Here is a 22077-nt window from a genome sequence, read left to right on the forward strand (position 1 = left end):
TTATAATAATGTATAACTTCTTCTTACAATGTGAAAATATAATTAGCTTTAGTTTCCCTACTTAAGCAATATCATCTGTGCATATATTTAATGGCATGTAACATTGTGTGTTTTCTTTTCATGCAGAAGGTGAAAGAGCTTTACCATCCATACCAAAGTAAGTCCTAATATTTTGTGTATAGAAGTTTAATAATGCTTCAAAACAGCGGTAGGCAAGATTTTGGGGCTCATGGGTACATTTGGCAATTTGAGAAAAAGCGCCACTATGAAATGGGCATGCTCCAGATGAGAGCATCAACCTTCCGCCAGTTGCCTGCCTGCTTTGAAGCGATCCCAGCTGCCAGTAAGAAACTTAGTTATTTAAAATAAAAATAAAAAGTGGGAGGGGCAGGGCACCTTGGTGGATGCCAAGAAAGGTGTCAGGTGTGCCCCTGGTTTAAAATATATAAATTATATCTCTGTTTATGCAGCTGAAAGCTTTAAATTCAGTTAGCAAACTATTGCGTGGTTGCATTTCTTTTTATGCTTCATTGAACTCAAATGCATCTCGTTAACTCTGGCATCATGAAGAAGACGGATGGAAAAATGGGGCCTTTGGGCCTGCTTCCCGATTGTGATCAAGCTGCCACTGGGTGTGAATCGAATGCAGTGATTTGCCACTGGGTTCAGATCAAATAGGGAAAGGTCCATCGTTCATTGATAGTGGAGATGCTTTGATTGCTGAAGGCCCCAAGTGCAGTCCTGGGTATCCATGGTTAAATGGATCTCGGGTAACTAGCTTGGAAAAGACCTCTTTCTGCCTCTGGCCCTGGAGAGATGCCGCCAATCAGAGGAGACAATATTGGGCTAAATGGACTGATGACTGTATACAGCAGCGTTGTATGTGTATTTTGTGAGCAACTGCACAAGCGGGCTATGGCTTCTATGCCCTGCTCTGAGGCATTTGTGAGAAATAGGATAGTAGATTAGAAGGACCTTGGTGTGATGAAGCAGGTCTCTTCTTCTGATGTGGAGTGGGGTTTTTACATGGGGGTTGGGGCGAAATGCATTAGGAACATTATGAATTGATGTAATACCGTTTAAACTGGGCTGTTCAAAAGTTTAAATTCCCCACACCCCTGGGGTGTTTCCCCAGTTACAATGTGTTTTATCTTGCATGAAGATGTGTGTTGTGCACGTGCATACACACCCGAAGAATGCATAATCCAAATGTGCCAGATTGGATCGCAGTCGATTTTGGAATATTGAGGCCCAGCGCCAGCACCTGACATCCTTGGGCACCCGCCAGAGCACCACTGTCCCAACAAGGCCCACTGCTGATACCTGCAGTGAGCACCTCTTTTTTAGAAAAAAATCCAGCCTGGTTCTCTGAGCTGGGTCTAGTTACCATGTTAATTTCCCAGCATAGCATAGTTCCAGGGCATTTTGGGACATTAAAATAGCAGCTAGGCCCAGCTGCCTGGCATTGCCCAGAGGACTATCTGCTATTTGGCACTGCCACCAGGTAAGCCTGCCAGAGCCCACTAATGGAAGCAGGGGCTAACCGGAGTGTGTTTTGGCCAGGGATCCTTCAAACCTGGAACCAGCCCTGAGAGTATCAGAAAAGTTTGCAATTCAAATTGTTCCCAGAAAACTCACATCATTACCATGTTTCATTTTCTTCAGGCCTCTTGTTTTCCTTAGGACTCCTGCTTGTGAAGGCAAAACTTGAAAAAAGTGAACCAGTATTCTGATTTGGCATGCTTATTTCAGTCAAAATATATCATCTCCATTTGTTGTGTGGTCCTAATATATAGCATACTTCCATGATCCCACAAGTATAGGCTCTATAGATTGTGACTGTTCAGGAATGTGGGTATTCTCCGTGTCCCAGATCAGGAATGTCCCAGCTCAGGAAGAGAGAGATTTGCTTTACCTTAAGCCAGAGCTGCTGAAGAATGCAGCGTGGGGACACTGCCTCCCCCCGGCCACCTTTTTGGCTCATTACTCTGTGAACAGGGATTTAATCCTTAGCACATTGTGTAATGCTGTGCTTCTTTTTGGTTCCAGGATTGAGTAATGGCCAAGTTGTGACTCAGACCAAAGCAGAATGAGCTGCCAGCTTGACTCTTTCCTGCATTAGCTCTATTTTAAAATAATATATTCCTATCCATCCATCCATCCCTAGGTGGCTGTAATCCAATTAAGTGACTGTATAACACAGCTAAAACAAGAATATTTCACGACAGTGGGCACCTTTTTGGACCAGTGGGCACATTTGAAATTTTGATAGTGTGTTGCGGGCAATCTCACAAAGTGGCTGTCAGGAGAGGGGCTTGTCCATTCACAAAATGGTTGCCATGGTGGGCATGACCAGTCACAGAACACCTATTTCACAGAAGGCAAGCTGGGAAGGCTCAAAGAAAAATAACTTGCCAAAGAACCTAAAAACAAGGCAAGGCAGGGGTGGAGGTCTGAACTCTAAAACATAAACCCATCCTTTTGAACCCATAGTTTCCTGCCCCTAATGCCCATTTCACAGATGTCAAACTGTACTTGGCTAAGAAGCTGAGTACAGGCAAAGGTGGGATCTGAGCCTCAAATGCCAAATTACATAGTCACCCTAACAACAACACAACAAAATACACATTTCACAGAAGGCAAAGTGGTGATGCTCAAAGAAACATGCACATAGGCAAAACACCCAACCACACCCACAAAAACACCCAGCAACCCCAAGGCACCCCCCCCCACACACCAGGTGGGACACACACCACACTAGTACATACAAACCAGTTAGTGTGCGCATGTGCGCGCGCGCACACACACCACATTGAAAGAACCACAGGGAATCCACCCACCAACAGCATAGGCAAAGCACTCCCCTAACTCCCCACCACTCCCAGCTAGCACCCCAAGACAACTCCCTATCACTCCCAACTTACCTTTCTCTTTTTTCAAAACAAAGCACAGGTGCCACCTGCCATTTTTATTTTTTTAGGAATCCCTCTGGGGTCTACATGGGGACCAGAGGCATTCCTAGAAATAAAGATGGTGCTGGTGGCTCGTGCTTTGTTTTGCAGCATTCCAGCCTCTGGGTTTTTTTTTTAAGCTTTTAAAAGTAAAACAAATTTAAAAATCGGGAGGGGCAGGGAGCCTGGCAAGAACCCACATTGCCCGGAGATCAGTGGAGATGGACTAAGGCAAATATCACAAGGAAGTTGTTTCTGCAGCATGGGGGCTACATGCTGTTGAGAATATTATTTTGTTATTTTTACTTATTTCAGAGAATTTCTATACCAGTTTTCTTAAAAAAAATAATAATACCAAAGCAATTTCAAAGATAAAATTATGAAAAAATGCAGTAAAACCAATAACTAAAACAATAAAATCAATAACATTGAAATAACCAGTCCCCAAAGCGATGCCACCCTCCCCATAACTTCAGAGAACTGGTGGGCTCATGCAGTAAATGTAAGGCTGTATTGTTTTTTCCCTTCTGTATTTGGGCTTTCCAGAGGTTAAGGAATGTTAGTACCCTTGACCAGCATCATGTATTGGACAGGCTTCATATTCAGCAGCTTCTCCAGTGGAGAAAAGAGTGACAGAGGTTTAAGCAAGGAGGGGAGTGCAATGTTTAAAAGTCCACTCCACGTTTTCTTAGCAGTTTTTGCATACTAGAATCTGGAGTGATGGTGACCCAGATTTTATTTAGGACTCCAGCCCCCTCTGTACACAAGCTAGACTTTGTTAGGTAGCCATTGAAAGGTTCTGCTAAGCCTCAGTTTAAGTACTAAGGATGATGTAATAAAGTTGACACAAGTTTATGTAATAAAGCCATACTCTTAGACCACCTCTCTACATTTTCCTGGGTCCATGAAGAATTTTACAGGGAGGAGAAAATGAAAAGTTTAACTTTGCTGAGATCATAGCACTCCCCAAAAGTGCCATTAGCCACTAATAACTCCACACTCCTCTTTATACAGCATCTTTAATCTATTCTAGAATGGCTTCTTTTGCTGAACCAGATTTTTCTTTCCAATGTATGCAGTTACATATTTTATTAGATATTTAATAATATCAGAGAGAGAGAGAGAGAGAATCATTCCACATAGTAATGGTAGTAATGGTCTGCTACAGTATTTTCTTGTAGAATGATTACATAGATTCCTGAAGACTTATGGCTGATTTTATAGCTCAATCCTGTGTGTGTTTACTCAGAGATAGATCCTGTTGAGTTCAAGTGAATGTGCACAAGATTGCTGGCTTAATCTGTTCATACTGTTTAATGTTTGAAACTGTCTGTATGTACAACCACCAGTGGAGTTAAGTTGATAGTGGAAACATTCTTAAGAACAAAGCTGTAGTAAGCCTAATAAGATTCCTGCTGGGACGAAATTGTGTTTGAGATGAATACGTCCTATGTAGTTAGCTAGAGATATGAAGATGTCAGATAAAGTTCTTATGTGACAGTGCTTTCCCCTTTCTGATGTAAGAAGTAGATTCAGTGTTGAATTGTGGTAGCTAAAATAAAGTTATTTAAAAGTAATTCAGAACCAAAATCATGCTTGTGCATCTAGCTTCTAACAAAGGCATCTTGTGTTTCTTCTGACTTGGTCAAGATGAATTTCTCATTGCGTTTAAAACTGGCTCTTCAGAGCATTCCTTCTACTCTTACTCCCCCAGGTGGATTTAAAATGGTAGAGTCATTTTTTTCCTCCCCTGCAAAATTTATCTGCTTGGAAAATGGATTAGCCCTGCTAATTGCAGTAGGTGCCCTGTGAGAATGAGTTCTCAGTCTCTTGGACTGTGTATAATGTACGGCATTCACAGATTTGAACTTCTGTGTTACAGGCTGGCCAACAGTGAGAAGCAAGGAATTCGATCGCACACAGTCTCTGTATCAGGTAGGACCCACAGGAAGTGTATTCTTATGAAGACAGATTTACTTGTGTAGCTTTGTAGACATTTTTCTGCTGACAGATTTTAAACATTTCACAAAAATTACTAAAAGGGGGAAAAGACTGACTTGGTTTTTAAAAAGGCATTAATTGTGAGAAGCTAAGTTCATAAAATGTACAAGCAAATCTGATTTAAAATTCTTTAACTGGGCTTTGTGCTGTTATTAAAAGCCGTTACAGTACAGCGTATTTTAATTGTTTACATTCAGGTTACTCTTCACAATTCATGTACCTGAGGGCTACCATAGGGGCCAACAGCAGATAAAAAGTCCAACATTGTCAACTATTATGAAATAAAAGATTATTGCTACCATATTTTATTTGTTGGCTTTAATACTATGTGCGTGCACACAGGCATCCCACATCTACACAAATGTAGTAATCGAGCACAGAAGTTGATATAATGGCTGTGAATTAATGGCTTAATGGTAATTACTTCATTGTAGTGTGTTGTAGTTCACTTGTATTGAGTCAATGGATACTGGGATTACTTGGGGACTTTTTTCGAAGCAAAACATAAAGTAGTGAGCCTTGCTGAGAGAAGATGGCCTAACTCTGATGTGTTAATGGCTTAGAAGGAGGGCATTTATGGCTGTTGCCAGATGCTATAGTCCAGCAGACAGTGTGTTGTACTTGGTCCTGGATTAAAATTCTAGTATAGCAATGGATTCATGTCGAGGCCTTGGGCAAGTCTCACACTATCTCTGTTTTACATTGTCATGTGTGTAATGTTAATCACTCATCGCATGTAGCTGTTACAAGAGAATGATTGTAACCAAAAAGCACTTTAGATTATTGGGTGTTGCTTTAACTGGGTTGTACTGTTTCAAAGCCCCTCCTGTATATAAAAGTCAGATTGGTTCCACACATTTAGATGCTATGACCCATATTACCATATCAAGTATTCTTTGATGTTATTGTCTTTAAAAAAAATGAGACAGTTTGGTTCATACATAGCATTGCTGATGCATCAAAACTATTAGCATGTTGTGGGCTCACATGCTCGCACCTCCCATCACTTGCTCAGATTCCCTTCCTCTCTTTTTGTTGTTTGAACAAACTATAGTTTGCCTGGGTCAGTTATAACGGTATCTGTGTTTAAAATAAATTGCCGTTGAAGATACTACTAAAGTACACATTCTCCTCTATTGCAGTTCCATTGTCACATGAACTTAAATTGTCTGGCAAGAAGTGGTGGCTGAGATAAAGAATAGTGTCAGCTATGGCATATTATTCTAGGTTTCATCTGGGGTGAGCAGTTGTTAGTAATAAGCACCTGTGATAGGTGTGAGCGCTATTGTGCACTCTGGCTCATGCTGAGTTCTTTCTGGTGTTGGTGATATGAATATATTTCCCTTTTGTCTTCCTAAACTGGTAAAAAAAAGTGGTTGTTCCTCTTACCCAGAGTAAGGGCACTTGATTGCTTTAGTCCATATCTGAGTATTGCAGGATCCATCTGGGTGTTGTGTGGAAGTTAGCTACTTCTGCACATTTGCCAGTCCTTAGTCCTTGTCAGGGTAATCAGTGCAGAATATTGGTTTTCAATGGATAGATTGGAACACAGAATCAAGTCACTCTCTGACCTAAGGTGCCCTGATAAGGAACTACCACAATTGTCTTTGTCTTAAGGCTTTTTAAGAAAAAGAAAAGAGAGGAACACACAGGGACAAGGGAAGAATGTTTTACCATCTATGGTAAATAATTAAAAGCAGTTTCCATCTTGCATGTTGGGGTTAAAATGAATTTCAGGCCTGAAAAGATTGAGAACTACAAATATATCAGGTACATGGATAATAGCTCCTTCAGTAAAGGGACGGGGGATAGGAATGGTAGTGTCAATATCCACAACAGAGCCCCAAGTTTCTCCAGTGAGGCATTTGTATGGGTTGGTAGAGCATGGCTGTCTCCTCATACCAGTAGCATAACCAGATATGCAACATGAATTCTGTTGTTGCTTTTTGTCAGTCTGTCTTTCACATCAACCTTCTGTTGGCTTGTGCAGCTGGATTTAATTGCACTTGCTCCCTGAAAAAAACTGTAGTATAGGCTAGTTTCTTATTTAAACAGAGAACTCTTAATATTACAATGAAGAGCCAACTGGGAAATTCATCACTGCACTTCTTAAAAGCCTGAGGAACCCATGCCAAAAAAAGGGGGAAACTTTTAAATTCTTCATATTCAGCCTTTTGGCTCTAGTAGGTTTTAATCCATGGCTTTGTGCACGTTTCTAAGCGTTGTTATGAACCATCAAAGCCCAGTTTGCACAGAAATATTGGCACAACTCTATAATGACTCATAGAGTCCAACTGGTTACTCATGCAGATTTTGTTACTACCACACATTTTCTAACCATTATTTGCTCTATATAATTTCCAGTCATAGCATGGTTCCTTCAAGTTTTGGCACAGACTACTGTTGTGTTGAATTCATGCCTTGGGCACAGATTGTTAGTATGAAAATTATATGGTGGTTCGGGCATATTATTTTGTTTCTGCAGGAGATGTTCTGTTTAGGTTTTTCCTCTAAATGCACCAACTTGATTAAAGGAAGTCATGTTACATGAAATTGCATAGAAGAGGCAGACTTTGCCAATGTATGTATCTGAATGGCACTGAACAGTGAAAGCAACAGATGCGCATAATGCACAATTAATACTGACTTATAGCTCAGCAGAGTTTTGACAGCTTGTAGTCTAATATACAAAACCAGCTGTGGTGATGCCATCACAAACTGCAAAATGAGAGCTGTTCTTTGATGGTATTTAAAATGACTTGTAGCCCAGAGGCTTGCAGTAAGGCACAGCTTTATAGATAGCTGACAAGATATCTCAGTTTTCGCTTCATAACAAAGAAGCATAAAATCAGAATTGTGCTCCTTGATTTTATCAGCATTTCTATTCTTTATTATAGTTTGCAAAGGCCTTTGGTTATATGCAATAAACTAATAACTATTCTTTATTATATATGTCCTACAATTTTAGAACTATGATTGCGAGCTATTGTCTTTAAATTTTTACAAGTATTCCAATAAAAATTATCCATAATATAACATTTAAATCACACATTGTGCTTTAATTGCCCTCCTTCAAATATTTCAGGTCAAGTACTTGTGGTGCATTAGGACAAAAAATTAACATAGGGTACTTTTTAAAAGCTTTTTTGTTCACTAAATACAGGTAAAATAAAGATGCCAGCTTTGATTACTCTTTTGGGCATCAGAACATTTTCCAATGCAAATTACCCTAAGATGCATAGGTAATTTTAGGGGGAAGTTTTCCAAGTAACATTTTCCCATAAAAAACACATCAGTAGTGCCCTGTTGCCTACCCCTGGTCAACATACTAAGAATCTAGGCTAGGAAATGAAAGACCATTTATCCACAAGCAGCTATATTGTCCAGATCCACAGGTACATGGAGACTGTTACATATGCCTGTAGAGTAGTTCCTTCCGGCCACCCACCAGCCCATTAGAGTGAGTAAAGTATTTTTGGTGGCTTTGGATTGAATGGAACCATTAGAACCATTAGAACCATTTGCTCAGTAGTTGCAGCAAAGAGCAGGCATTGCACAAAGACTCAGGTTTATTTGTTGATTTTGCGGTGCTCAGCAAGGTCCAGAACTAAGGGACATGGGAACCTTGAGAGCGTTTTCTTGTTGTTCCTTTGCTCCCTTCTTGTGAGCAAAGAGCAAAGAAGCCAATATGCTAGGGGTTGCACTTGTTCCCCTTTTCGCTGAATAAAGAGTGAGGCAGAGGAGTTCAGCATGGCATGTAGGTTTGTTTCAAAATTGCCTAATCTTTTAATCTGCCCCTCTCCCTTGAGTTTGTAGGAGAGTGGGGTGAGCAGCCCCAAAACCATGGCTGTGTGTGTGTGTGTGTCTGACAGAGAGCAAACATGCTCAGCTAAACTATTTTCAACTAAACTATTATTTTGCTGCAGCAGTCCGCTTGATTTCACATTAAATGTTGCACACATGGTAGTGCCTCGGTTAGTCTCAGCTACCTCCCCCTCCTCCCTCCCTCCCTCCCCCCCTCTCTCTCTCTCTCTCTCACACACACACACACACACACACACACACTTCCCTCAAGATTCTTCCTTCCCCTCTAGAAGGTCAATGTGGGAGAATGGGAAAGCAAGGAGAGTTTACTGCACTTCTTGTCTTCATGATTGGATGGGAGAGTGCTTGGAATGTTGCAGAGGGCTGGGTTGGCTGCCCTGACAAATGAAAGACTTGGAAGACACCTGCAGATGAAGGTACAGTAGCTTTCCCCAACCTGGTGCCCTCCAGATGTTTTGGACTACACACCCCATCATCCCTCACTATTGTTCTTGCTGGCTTGGACTGATGGGAGTTAATGTCTAAAACATCTGGACTGTGCCAAGTTAGGAAAGACTGAGCTACGGTATCCCTAATAGATGGTTAGTTAGCCTCTGGTTGAATACCTCCAGCAAAGGAGAACCCACCACCTCCAAGGCAGTTTGTTCCACTGTTGAACAACCCTTTCTGTTACAAAGTTTCTCTTAATGTTTCACTGAGACCTACTTCCCTGCGATTTCCATTCATTGGTTCCAGTCCTGCCTGCTGAAGCAACAGAGAACAGCTCTGCTCCATCTTCTGCATGACAACTATTTGAAGACAGCTCTGTGAAGTTGCCTTAAACTTTTCTTCTCCAGACTTAAATATACACAGTTTTCAACCATTCCTCATAGGTCTTGGCTTAAAGTGAAATGTGGCACCCAGAACTGGACACAGTACTCCAAAAGTAGCATGACCAGCACATAGCAGAGCTAAACTATTATTTCTCATAATTTGGGCACTATGCTCCTGTCAATGCAGCCTAAGATTCCAGTAGCTTTTTTAGCAGCCACATCATACTGCTGGCTCATTTTTAGATTGTAATACATCAAGATATGTTTAATGTGTACTGCTTTTCACATGTACTCATGCCCTTGATTTTTTGTAGCTTGTGGAAGAACACCCCTCCACTGGGGTATTCTGTTGCTGCTGTTCTGTCACCACAGTATGGAAAACACCAGGAAGAGCCCTCTGCTCTGGGGTGATCCCACAACCATTAACAATATGTAGAGAAACCCCATGTAGGTTATCCCACCATTCACTTCTGCTGCCACCAAGTATCTACACTCCTTCATTGAATATTCCCCAAGTACCTAAAGTAGCTGGTCAGTAGGTGTGAGACAAATAGATGAGAGATATGTGTGGTGAAAAGGATACAAAATATTTTATTAAAGAGAAATAAAACAAGAAAAGTTATTAATTTATGGTTACTGTTACTTTAAAACAAGGCTTTTATGTTGTCACTGTTACCATCAATCAGACTATAGAAGCTATAGTTCTTAACTCTAACCAAATGTAAGCCAATCCTCAAACTCCACCCCAGTTAAATAAAAAACCTGGCAATGGGGGCTTGATATGTAGTCTTCCTTTTAGCAAGGTTTAACTACCACCTGGGACCTTTAATGCAATTTACCAGGCTTCCCTTGAAGTCTTCGATTTGGTCCAGCAGCTGCTCTGACTTCAGACCACCAGCAGCAGCTGTTTCCGGGCCTTTGCTGTCCCCAGAGGTGGTGTCTGGAGTCCTCCTCTTTGTGCTTGCTAGCCTTCTCCTGAGCCTGCTTTGCTTGCTTGTAGCTTGGCTTCTTGATTCACCTGCTGCCGCCAGGCTGTTGTCTTCTCCAGACCCTCAGCCTCTCTTGTAGCCACTTCTCTTCTCCAGACAAATCCCACCAAACAAACTCTCTCCAGATACCTCTCAACAGAACCTTACATTCGCTTGAGTCAGAGCCTTCCAGCCAATCAACTTTGCTGTAGCCAGAATTCTGTCAACATTCCATCTGTTCAGACTCAGGACCAATGGACATCTTTAGAATGTTTTACTATCTTCCAGTCAGATGGTACCAATTTCAATCCAACCATACTATATATAAACCAGAAACCTGGCCTCATATTCCCCCCTCGATGGTCACAGTAACTGCCACTTCACTTGCACACCATGTTTACAGTATTATTTGAGTAAAAGAGACACATTTTCCTTATATAGTAAACCCCTACTATAAACCCCTGGTTTTACACACAATATATAGAAATACATTACACTTTTCCCTCACAAAAATCAGTTTCTTCCAGAGCTAATGGAAGACTTAACATTTATCTTTTTTGAATGTCATCTTATGACTTTGGACCCAGTATTCTATCTTGTAAAGATCCTTTTGAATCTTGAAACAGTCTATCATGTTAGATATCCCTACCAGTTTTGTATTACCTGCAACTTTGGAAAGTATCCCTTGAATACCATCATCCAAGTCATTTATAAACATGTGAACAGCACAGGGTATAAGTCATAACTTTATGGTAATGGGTGAACTGGTGTTTTCTGTCAGTATCACCAGGTGGGAAGCTCAGATGTCTTTTATTTGATCACCTAGTATTTTAGCAAGCTTTTTGAGGCAAGCTTTTTGATTCTTCAGACTGGCATGTTCTAAGCAAAGAGTAAAAAATGTGTGTTATATGCCTGAGTCATCTGCTCTTTGTGGGGTGGGGCAGAAGCAGAAATTGTGTTAAGTCTATTACAAATAGAGTGGCCTTGTTGAGAGGTTTTTTAATTATGCAGGTGCTCCAGAAACAAGGCACTGAAAGAAAAATGCAGGTTTCTACTGGAATATAATAGGCCAAAGCAGTGAGGTATTTTTGCATCTCCAGTGCCATACAATTCTTGGTAGTTATTTTTGAAGAATTAGCATGCCTTGAACTGCTTATCTGCTTCTGGAGATTACCAGATTTTATAAGAACATAAGAAAAGCCCTTCTGGATCAGACCAAAGGCCTTTCTAGTGCAGCATGCTGTTCTCATAGCAGAGCTTGCTGCCTGACTGAGATGCATCTGACTGTCAGATACTTGCCTAATACTGTTGCAGACCAGACCATTAGACTGAAAAGCACAATTAAATATGGTTGATGTAACCAAGATGATGTGCACCTCCCTTAGGTCGGAGAGCTTTGGGGCTTTTGGGTCTGAGAAATGAAGCATTTCTGCCAGCTGATGCTGTCTCAAAACTTTTGCCTAGTAGGGGTGTTCCACTCCACGTTAGTATTAAATGTGCTCGCATTATAAGTCAGGAAGTCATTTCACACTGGCCTTGTTGGGACATCAATTTAAACTAAGGTTTAGCATTATATGAATTAGCCCGGGTGAGTCTTGGACTTACACACACACCCTTCTCTCTCTTCTGGGACAGCTTTGAGGAGGAGATCATAAACTTTTGCACCTGTTATCAATTAACTGCAGTTTAATGCTGTGTCCAAACTCGGACACTGTGGTTAGTCTTAATGATGGTTTATCAAAGCAAGCCAGAAGAAACTACATTTCCCGAGTTCAGATGTTACAGGGAAGCATGGATAGTTCTAAAGAGGAAGCTTTCAATCTCCTCCTTATGAAGGAAAAGTGGGGGAGGGGGATGTGAGCCTGGAGCTAGAACAAATGCCTCTCATTTCTCAGACTCAGGATTTTCAGATATACCAAAAGGAAGGTACGTCTGAACCAAGCTGTTACAGTTTTTTGGTGTGCGCTTAAGATTTTTTTTTTTAAATGCACCTAGAAATGTAATGTACAAAAAACATCAGCATTTGTTTGGAAATGTATACAGATACGTTTGTCATAGAGCCAGGCTTGGCTGCATCGCCTTGCTGAGTGTATACTTAGTGGCAAATCTGGGTTTAATTTGTTCTGACAGAGCATATTGCTCAGTTATTACAGAGCCATAGAAAGAATCCCATCGTGATAGGGATAACTAAGATTTGTAATATATATCCCAAATTCAGGGGTGGGGGAGGCACTGAATTGGCATGTGATATTCCTCACATCCTGAAAGAGACCTACTAGCAATTATTTTTTGTGTTGTGATACATGCAAATGGCTATGGCAAGTTTGTTATCAAGGTAAATGTTCCCCATTAGAATGTATAAGGCCTAAAGTAACCCAGTGCCTCATTTGGACAGTTTTCTTTGGATTCTTCTTCAGCAAAATGGATTAAGTCTAGCCTGGAGGAATTTTCCTTGGCCAGTGATCAGTTTTAGAATAGCAAACATTAACTTTCATAAAGCAAGTTTAAGAGTTATGGTTTTGAAAAATAATATTTTACCCGTCGGTTTATATATATTATATATAAAGTCCCCATAATACAAATGTTTCGCTTTTTACATATCTTCCTTCAGTATTAATTCATATGCTTTATGGAAGCATAATTGCGGAATACTTCATACTGATTCCCTTCTCCAAATGAAGATGTTATTCAGTTGGTTGGAATATCCAATTGCTGATGTTCATAAGACCTATTGCCTACGATCTATCTTAAGCAAGCTATTGTATCTTTGCTGTGCAAAACAGTCCCTGGGAGTAATGATCTATAGCCAGTGTGTTATAGATTACCCAGTTCTGAAGTTGGCAATGGCAACTTTTAATGTAGTGTTAACAGAGTTTAGCTCCACTAACAATATGCACTTTTTACAGTTCTTTCAGCAAACTCATTAAGACATTATATCTGCTTTTAAGTTAACTTGACTTCAGAGGTGTTCAGACTTGTCTGCCACGCACATTGAACAGGATTTGGGGGCGTGATCTACAGTCAGGGCCAGAAATATTGGAACAAGGATAACTGTTTTGGCATTTGGCCTCTGTACACCAACACATTGAAGTTGAAAGGAAACATACCCAGATGGGAGCGAAGTCAGGACTTTCAGCTATAATTCAAGGGGTTTGACAAAAGTGGGGCACTAACCATTCAGGAAGGACAGCCAGTGGCATATACACACACCCATCGTTGGTGGCTTATAAGTAATGGAACGAATGGCTGACAAGCAGCTGCATGGCCAGGTATGGCCTATTTCCTGGGTACCCCATGACCAATCAAGCAGATAAAAGGCCTGGAGGTGGTTCTGCGTGTTACATTTGCATTTGGTAGCTGCTCACTGGAACTCCCAACATGAGGTCCAAAGAGGTGTCCATGCGAGTGAAGGAGGCCATCATTAGGCTGCGGAAACAAAATAAACCCATCAGAGAGATAGCAAAAACAGTGGGAGTGGCCAATACAACAGTTTGGAACATCCTGAAAAAGAAGGAATTAACTGGCAAGCTCAGCAACAGCAAAAGGCCTGGAAGACCACGGAAGACAACTAAAGTGGATGACCGCAGAATTCTGCTCATGGTGAAGAGGAATCCTTTCACAACATCTAGCCAGGTCAAAAATACTCTTGAGGAGGTAGGCATGTCATTGTCAACATCTACAGTCAAGAGACGGCTTTATGAATGTAAATATAGAGGCTTCACAACAAGGTGCAAACCACTGGTAACACTCAAGAACAGAAAGGCCAGATTAGCCTTTGCTAGCAAACACCTAAAAAAGCCTGCCCAGTTCTAGAATAAGATTCTTTGGACTGATGAAACCAAGATTAACTTGTACCAGAATGATGGGAAGAGAAAAGTATGGAGAAGGAAAAGAACAGCTCATGATCCAAAGCATACCACATCATCTGTCAAACATGGTGGAGGCAGTGTTATGGCATGGGCATGTATGGCTGCCAATGGAACCGGGTCACTGGTGTTTATTGATGACCTGATTGCTGATAAAAGCAGCAGGATGAATTCTGAAGTGTATAGGGCTATACTTTCTGCTCATATTCAGCCGAATGCTGCCCAACTGATAGGACGCCGCTTCATATTGCAGATGGATAATGACCCAAAACATACAGCAAAAGCTACCCAAGAGTTTCTGAAGGCAAAGAAGTGGGATGTTCTTCAATGGCCAAGACAGTCACCTGATCTCCACCCAATAGAGCATGATTTTCACTTACTGAAGACAAGACTGAAGGCAGAAAGACCCACAAACAAGCAGCAGCTGAAGGCAGCTACAGTAAAGCCTGGCAAAGCATCTCGAGGGAGGAAACTCAGCATTTGTTCATGTCCATGGGTTCCAGACTTCAGGCAGCCCTTGACTGCAAAGGATTTTCATCCAGGGATTAAAGGTGATCCTTACGTTTGAAATGATGTTGGTTTGTTCCATTACTTATGAGCACCAACGATGGGTGTGTGTGTATGCCACTGTCTGTCCTTCCTGAATGGTTAGTGCCCCACTTTTGTCAGACCCCTTGAATTACAGCTGAAAGTCCTGACTTCGTTCCCATCTGGGTGTGTGTCCTTTCAACTTCAATGTGTTGGTGTACAGAGGCCAACTGCCAAAACAGTTATCCTTGTTCCAATATTTCTGGTCCTGACTGTAGGTTGCGTCCTTGGTTTACACAAGGTACTCTTGTTTCCCCAGTAATATTTCTGGTGTAGATGGATGCTTTGATTTCAAGGCTTGTGAGTATTTAAAGCATTCTCTCCTCCCCCAGATATACAGCTTACGCTAGAAACTCCTTATGGCAATTTCATTTCCTTGCTAGATGTTCTCCTTCAATAACTAGGAAAGAAATTCAATTTCCAGGCAGAGTCTGTTATTTAACCATTTCTAGTGTATGCTTAATAGCGTTGTCATTCTTTAATTTTCCTTTACCTAACATTAAGTGGTGATGCGCTGAACTTCATAGCAAAATGAAGCAAAACAATGCACTGAAATAAAATGTTTATAATTTTAAAGAAGATGGTACAGCCTTTGAAAACGGAGTTGTATAAGAAAGATGCAATCGCAAGTACTCTTAGGGTGCAATCCTATCCATGTTTAGACAGAAAAAAACATAGCTGGCTGGGGGATGCTGGGAGTTGTAGGACTTCTTTCTGTCTAAACATGCATAGGATTGTACCCTTAAGTGCTCATTGACTTAAGAAGAAACTGATACATATGTGATATCCATAACAGAGCACTCCAAAACAAATGATTAATGATAGCACATCCAATTTATAGATTTATAGATTTTTAAAAATTATAAACAGATTTTTAAAATGTGAAACATTTCAGCATAAAACACTAGCTTCAGTCACAAATGAGAGTAAGCTACAATACCACTTCTAAGCTGAGCTAGAAACAGCCAGGAACAGGCCATAACTTAAGCTGAAACATTTCACATTTTAAAAATCTGTGTATCATTTTAAAAATCTATAAATCTATAAACTTTATGCACTATTTTTGGTCATTTGTTGTGTCTTAAGAAGAAATGAAATTGAATAGACATGTCTCTCTTGATGTTCTGTGAGTGACTCTTTAACCTGGAATAAAGATTGGGCAGTGTGTTATGTGTGCACTGATCAATTCATGCGCTCTGACCAACTAAAAATCTACTTCATAGTCTCTGAGGGGCCCCTTAAAAAATATATTTGGTATTGAGCTTCTGGGCTTTTCCTGGCTGTGTGATATGAGTCTACTGTTGTAAATTAGGCTCCTCTGAAGCCAAATAGATGTTTGCAGTTTAGAAAACGTTATCCCTTCCTCCCACCTGAGTAAATTTACTAGTAAATGCTTATAATATTCCCCTTTGGTGGCCGTTGAACCTAGAGTTGCAGCAAACCATAATTGCCCTGATCTTGCATGTCCAAGATCATCTACACTTACTCATATGGGAGAGAATGTGGAACTCAGCTTGTATGGAAACAATGTGTACATCATGGAGCTTTGGACCACCAGGAGCTTTGGCATAAGATTGGGGAAGGCTGATTTAGTGTTACAAGTACAAGCTTTTGCAAGCCCAAGTGAAGCCTCTGCCTCAAGTGCTCCTCCCTTCTTCTCCTTCTCCTTCATGGCTTAGAAGGAGAAGGAGGGAGGACTACACCATAATTTAGTTTTACTTCCCTGATTTTTGGTTGTGTCATCCCCCTCCCCCCTAAAGAGACCTTCTCAGAGGAGGAACTTGATTTACCTGAGCTCAAGGACTCTTCTTCCCCCAAGAATGATCCTGCAGCAGCATCTCCGAAGGATGTTGGATGTGCAACTCAAGAATGGCCAGTGGAGCCCTCCCTCCTCTGCCTCCTCCTTCCCCAGATGGTTCAGATTCTGAGAAGTGGAGTGTCCACCCAACCCTTGTAAAAGATGACATATGAAGTACAGAGAGCAATCCCAGCCCCTTAGAAAAAGCACCTGGCTGCAGGCCAGGAACTCAGCTCTGTGAATGCTGTCCTTATATAGCTAACTTCACCAGAAAGCTCTCTAGTGAGCTGCAGCTGGGAGATGGGCATGTCCAGACTAGGCCTGTATAACAGCCCGCTGGTCAAACTATCACTGGCAACAGTGTCGTTATTTGTTGCCAGTATCCATGCATGTTTCATGTAACCTGAATTCCTGACCTGAACTGGATTTTGTGAACTGGACCTCAGACTGGATCTGACTTGGCCTCTGCATCTCCGTTGCTTGGATTTTGTGAACTGCTTAACAAGCTGTTTCTCAGCGGTGCACCTTATGTTCATTACTACCAACAACCTTGAAGCCTCTCTACTGGCTGGACTCCTAGTTAGAGGAAACCGTGCGTTTTGAAAACATATGTGGATAGAGGACTAGGTCTTTGAAACAGGACAGGTTGCTTGTTGCATACAAACCAGGAACTGTGCTTTAAAATGAATTCTTAGTTGTTAAACAAACCAGTTCATGACCCTTGGTGTAAGGCGGGGGTTGACATCTGCCAATGAGCTGTCAAAATCCAGCTTGACTAGTGGGAAGCGGAGGGAGGGGGGAAACAAGTGGATATGGTTGAAAAAGAGTCTCTTTGTCATGTTGCCACTTTGGAGGGGCTGGTGCTAGCAAGGGGAAAGGGGCACTGGCAGCAGCTTGGCTGCAATCATGGCCGTGCTTGGGAAGAGCAGCAGGGGGTTTTGCTCCTCTGGCTGAACAGCTCACTACTGCCTGATGCCCTTCACCCACGATGGGTTGGCATGTCCAGGTTCAGATGACATGCCAACCCATCATGGGTAAGACAACCCCTACTGCAGACCGTGAGTTATGAGGGTGGCGTTGTTGGAGAAAAACAACCCATCTTGATAAAACTGGTCCAGGTTCAGATGACATGCTAGCCCACCATGGGTTGTTTCAGACAACAACCCATCATGGATTGGCATGTCATGTGATCCCACCTAAGACTGGGTTCACATGACGCACTAACCCATGATGGGTTGTTTCCTGGAACAACCCATGATGGGTTAGCATGTCATCTGTGAGCTGTTTTTTCCCACCCACAGTGGCTTGTTTCCCCCAAACCCCGTGTGATCCATTGTTGTCACCACCCCGAGTGGCCATCCCCAGGGGTGGTGAGCTGCTGAGCACAGCGAAACTGTGGGAATTATCCTGTCACAGCGTCACACTGAAAAGAAAAGTTAGGACGCCTCTTGTCACCCTCACCAAATGGCAATGGATCACTCGTCTTGGTGAGGATTGCGAGCAGAATAACTGAACCCTGGGTTACATGATAACTGGAGAGTAGCTTGATAAAGGGTGGGGTATAAATTCTCCTCCTGTTACAGTTTTCAGCATAAGTATGAATAGTAGCTCATAAATTCCTATGAGTAAATATTGTAACACAGAAAGCAGTTCCAGTCCCACTAAAGTTGATGGCACAGAGCTGGCTTCAGTACTTTTGTGGGTAGCATTAGAAATGTCCCTTTCTTCTTCTTGTTGTCACCATCATGATTCCAGATGAGCCAAGTACTGGCTAGTTCTGCATTCTTAAACTTAACCCATTTTATAGAACTATGAAACTGCCTTATACTGAGTCATGCCACCTAGTTCAGTATTACCTACTTTTACTGAGAGCAGCTCTCCCAAATCAATCCAAGGAGTCTTCCCCAATCCTTTTGCTGAGATCGTTTTCATTGCAGATTCTAAGAATTAAATCTTAGACCTTCTGCATGAGAGTATGTGTTCTACCACTGAGCTATGTCTTCCCCACTCCACCCCAGTCTTAAGTTGCATATTGATGTACCTATCCCCGCAGCATTAGGACTATGCATGAATACATCAGGGCAGGGTTAGGAAATGTGGTGCCTGGGGGTGCCAATGCACCCTTGGGCACCTTTGTTGGAACCTGCCAAGGTGCCTTACCCCTCCCACTTAAAACACACACACATTTTCTTATCAGCAGCTGTGAAATAGGTTTCTGTTGTAGCTGAAAACTGGGTTCAAAAGAGTTGAAACCAGCCATTTTGCAGTGGTGCCCAGGACAGTTTCTCAAAATGAAAAATGTGCCCATGGCCCAAAAAGGTTGTCTACCCTTGCACCAGGGCCTTTCCTCATATCCTTTCACAAACATATTTGCAAGGGTTTAGAAGAAAGGGACGTGAAGGTCCCCCAATCTGCTAGACTACTGCTTTCTGTGTGTCTCCTACTCACCCTCCATTTCTGATTATCAGTGTCTAGTTTTTCAACTTTTTGAATTGAAAACAATTTGGCATCGCCCCTCCCCCACAGTTGATTTTCTTCAAGAAGGGGACAGGATAAGAGATTTGAGATGAATGAGTAGTAACATAAAAACCCCAGTAGCTGAAGTGGGGTTGTCTTTTAGTAAAGAGCTGCTTTGAGACCTGATTTTTCCCAGAAGATGAAGCATTTTCCTTTTTAGGGTAAAAGATAATATTCTTTGTTTTTCACTTACAATGTGTGAAGCAGTTGTTATTGTGTCTACATTTGTACATACATGTGAAACAGCAGATGTATCATCTTAATAAACTATATTAATTTATACAGCAAACTGACATGTTCTGTTTTGCATTGTGAATAAGAGCTGGCAGATACTGAGCTTTTAACAGCTCCTCTTTGCTAAATCCATTTTCAAAAAACAAAGCAGATGTAAGAGATGTCTTTCTGTAATAGTACTTATAAAAAAGAGGGGAATACAGATTGCATGCATTTAAACGTTCTGTAAAAGTATCAGACTAACATTAAACTTGTGCTTTCTTGTGTTCATCCCTTTCAGATGTGCTGACAAGTTTACCTTCCTTGCCTTCCAAATAATTTTTCTCTGTTTTTATTTATTTATTTTATTTTCTGCTTCTTGGTAAAGGAATCAATCACTGTCAACATAAAGTAAAGAAAGCAAGGCGCTTTCTCCCTTTCGTCTTCTGTTCACATGAATCGCCACCTAAGGGTACTGCACTGCACTGTTTTTAGGCTGCCTGATTAACCCCATGGCTGAACAATACTAACCCTGTTAAAAGTTTTGTTCACCTGAAGCTGGAGTAGAATTGTAAGCAGAGTTCCAAGAATTAATCTCACAGAAATTTTAGACCTACACACTCTGTTCCGTTTTTCCCCAATTAGTTCTTCAGCAAATCACAGAAAATATTTCCAGGTGTTGTAGATGTTGGAGCCTTTGTAGTGGTGTGCTATGGAGGCAAAACAATTGAGTATTGCCAGTGGAGACGCTCTCCAAATCGTACACTCAGTAGCCTGCTTCCGCCAACACATTCTTGGACCCCTGGTACAGCATGCAATTGAATGTCATAGAACAGCAGCTGTGAAAGTGTATCGAGGTTACTTACGTTAGTAAGTGATCATGTCAATGCTGGCTGCTGTGTACAGATCTAGGGCTTGCATAGCTATTACTTTTGTGTGGCATTTACTGTGGGATAGCTAGCACCTGCTCCATGTTATGGGAGAGAGGAGGCAATAGTACCCGCAAATACAAGAAAATCTCTGAAGGTAGAGAACCAAGGTGTAGCTGAGAAGGAGGCTTGCACTGATCTAGAAATAATGTCAATCTCCAAAGGGGAAAATGTAATGTGTGCCCAAGGTCTGAGTACTGGAACTTGACAAATTGGGCTTTGCTGGGGCCTGGGGTATTGTGGGCATATGTTGATCATGCCTCTAATGAACAAATATGCGTAGCACAGCACCTCTTGAGACGGCTGCTTGGAATTTGTCTGTGAAGCTGGTATAATAAAATCTAGAATATGGATTGTATTTAGGTTCTTCAGTTTCCAGCATTAAATAATAAGAGAATGTATTTGGATGGGAGACTGCCTGGGATCAGACTTCCTGCATGGAGCAGGGGGTTGGACTTGATGGTCTTCTAGGCTTCCAGCCCTATGATTCTATGTCTAGATTACAGGAAAAAGCTCTCATATGCATCAGGGCTGTTTGCACGTTGGCTTAACTCATCCTTTGGCAGGGCATGGTGGTGGTGGTGGTGGGGGGGGGGCTGTAGTGGAAGCCATTGATGTTACCAGTCATAAAGCACACTGACTTAGTTTCCTTCTTTTCAAACTTCATTGAAATTAGTATCACCATGTTGTTGTTTGCTTGCATTTTGTCACATGCTGTGAGAAACTAAACTACTGGATTCCAGTGAACACCCTTAATTTCCTCTGCCTTATCAGATCTCTTTTGAGTTAGGCATGTAAGATGACTGCAGTTGATTTTGCTATTCTGTTTGGCTTATCTGTGATTTTAATACTATATCTTCCCATTTCTTTCTCCTTTTCTCTCTGTCCCCCCCCCCCACTGTTTTATCTCTTTTTGCATGCCACCCGGATCAACAGATGAAATTAGTGGGGACGGTAATATGTGGTTATATTTTTTTTCAGTCTGTGTGTCACTAACATGCTGTTTGCAGCCCTTATGCTCATCTGCTACTAAAGTTGTTTTTAGTGGAGCAAAGTAGGCGTAAGGCTGGCTTGTATTACAGATTCGTATTCTGCAATATCACACTTCCAGAACAACATGCATTAAAAAACCTGCAGCTGAGGGTCATACTAATCATTATACTAAATGTGTGACTGCTGAAAATGGCAGCTGTGCACCTGGTTTCCATCTTTTTCTCTGTAATATATAGTATATCCTAACTCATGTCTTGATATCACAACACTATGCCACCATTTCCCTGCCACTGGCAGCCAATTATAGCAAGATGGTGGTGAATGGGTAGAGGTATGTTGTACTAGAATATATGGAAGGCAAGAGGGAAGCTAGATGCACAGTTGCCAGTCTAGCTTGGCTCTGAAGTACTGAGATGTCCTGGTTTTTCAAAACGTGTATTCTGAGCCTGAAATATGTCAGCAGTAGCAGCGTTTAGATTAGATTGCATGTGTGGCTTCTGGAATGGTGCTGAGAATCTGTTTGGTTTTTCAAGAGCCATCGTTTGTCTTGCTGCAGCAGAGAATAATTAAACAAAAACAAAAAAAGGAACCTTTTTGTCAGTAGGTGGTTCTTTGA

General features: G+C 41.6%; 1 protein-coding gene across 36 annotated transcripts in view; it reads left to right on the forward strand.

The window, feature by feature from the left end:
* Window positions 1-22077, forward strand: part of PTK2 (protein tyrosine kinase 2) — a 332755-nt gene that overhangs the window by 206488 nt on the left and 104190 nt on the right. For 21 of the 36 annotated variants that reach the window (XM_084848672.1, XM_084848663.1, XM_084848668.1 and 18 more), the window contains 3 exons: window positions 127-157; window positions 4834-4886; window positions 21405-21422. In XM_084848672.1, the coding sequence (XP_084704798.1) occupies window positions 127-157; window positions 4834-4886; window positions 21405-21422 (102 nt within the window). The remainder of the gene's footprint in view (window positions 1-126; window positions 158-4833; window positions 4887-21404; window positions 21423-22077) is intronic. The other 15 variants (XM_084848676.1, XM_084848681.1, XM_084848682.1 and 12 more) reach the window with 1 other exon arrangement.

The sequence above is a fragment of the Heloderma suspectum genome, chromosome 4 (genome assembly GCF_057233095.1).
Source record: "Heloderma suspectum isolate Gila_16-S chromosome 4, 16-S_ref, whole genome shotgun sequence".
NCBI classification, from domain to species: domain Eukaryota; kingdom Metazoa; phylum Chordata; class Lepidosauria; order Squamata; family Helodermatidae; genus Heloderma; species Heloderma suspectum.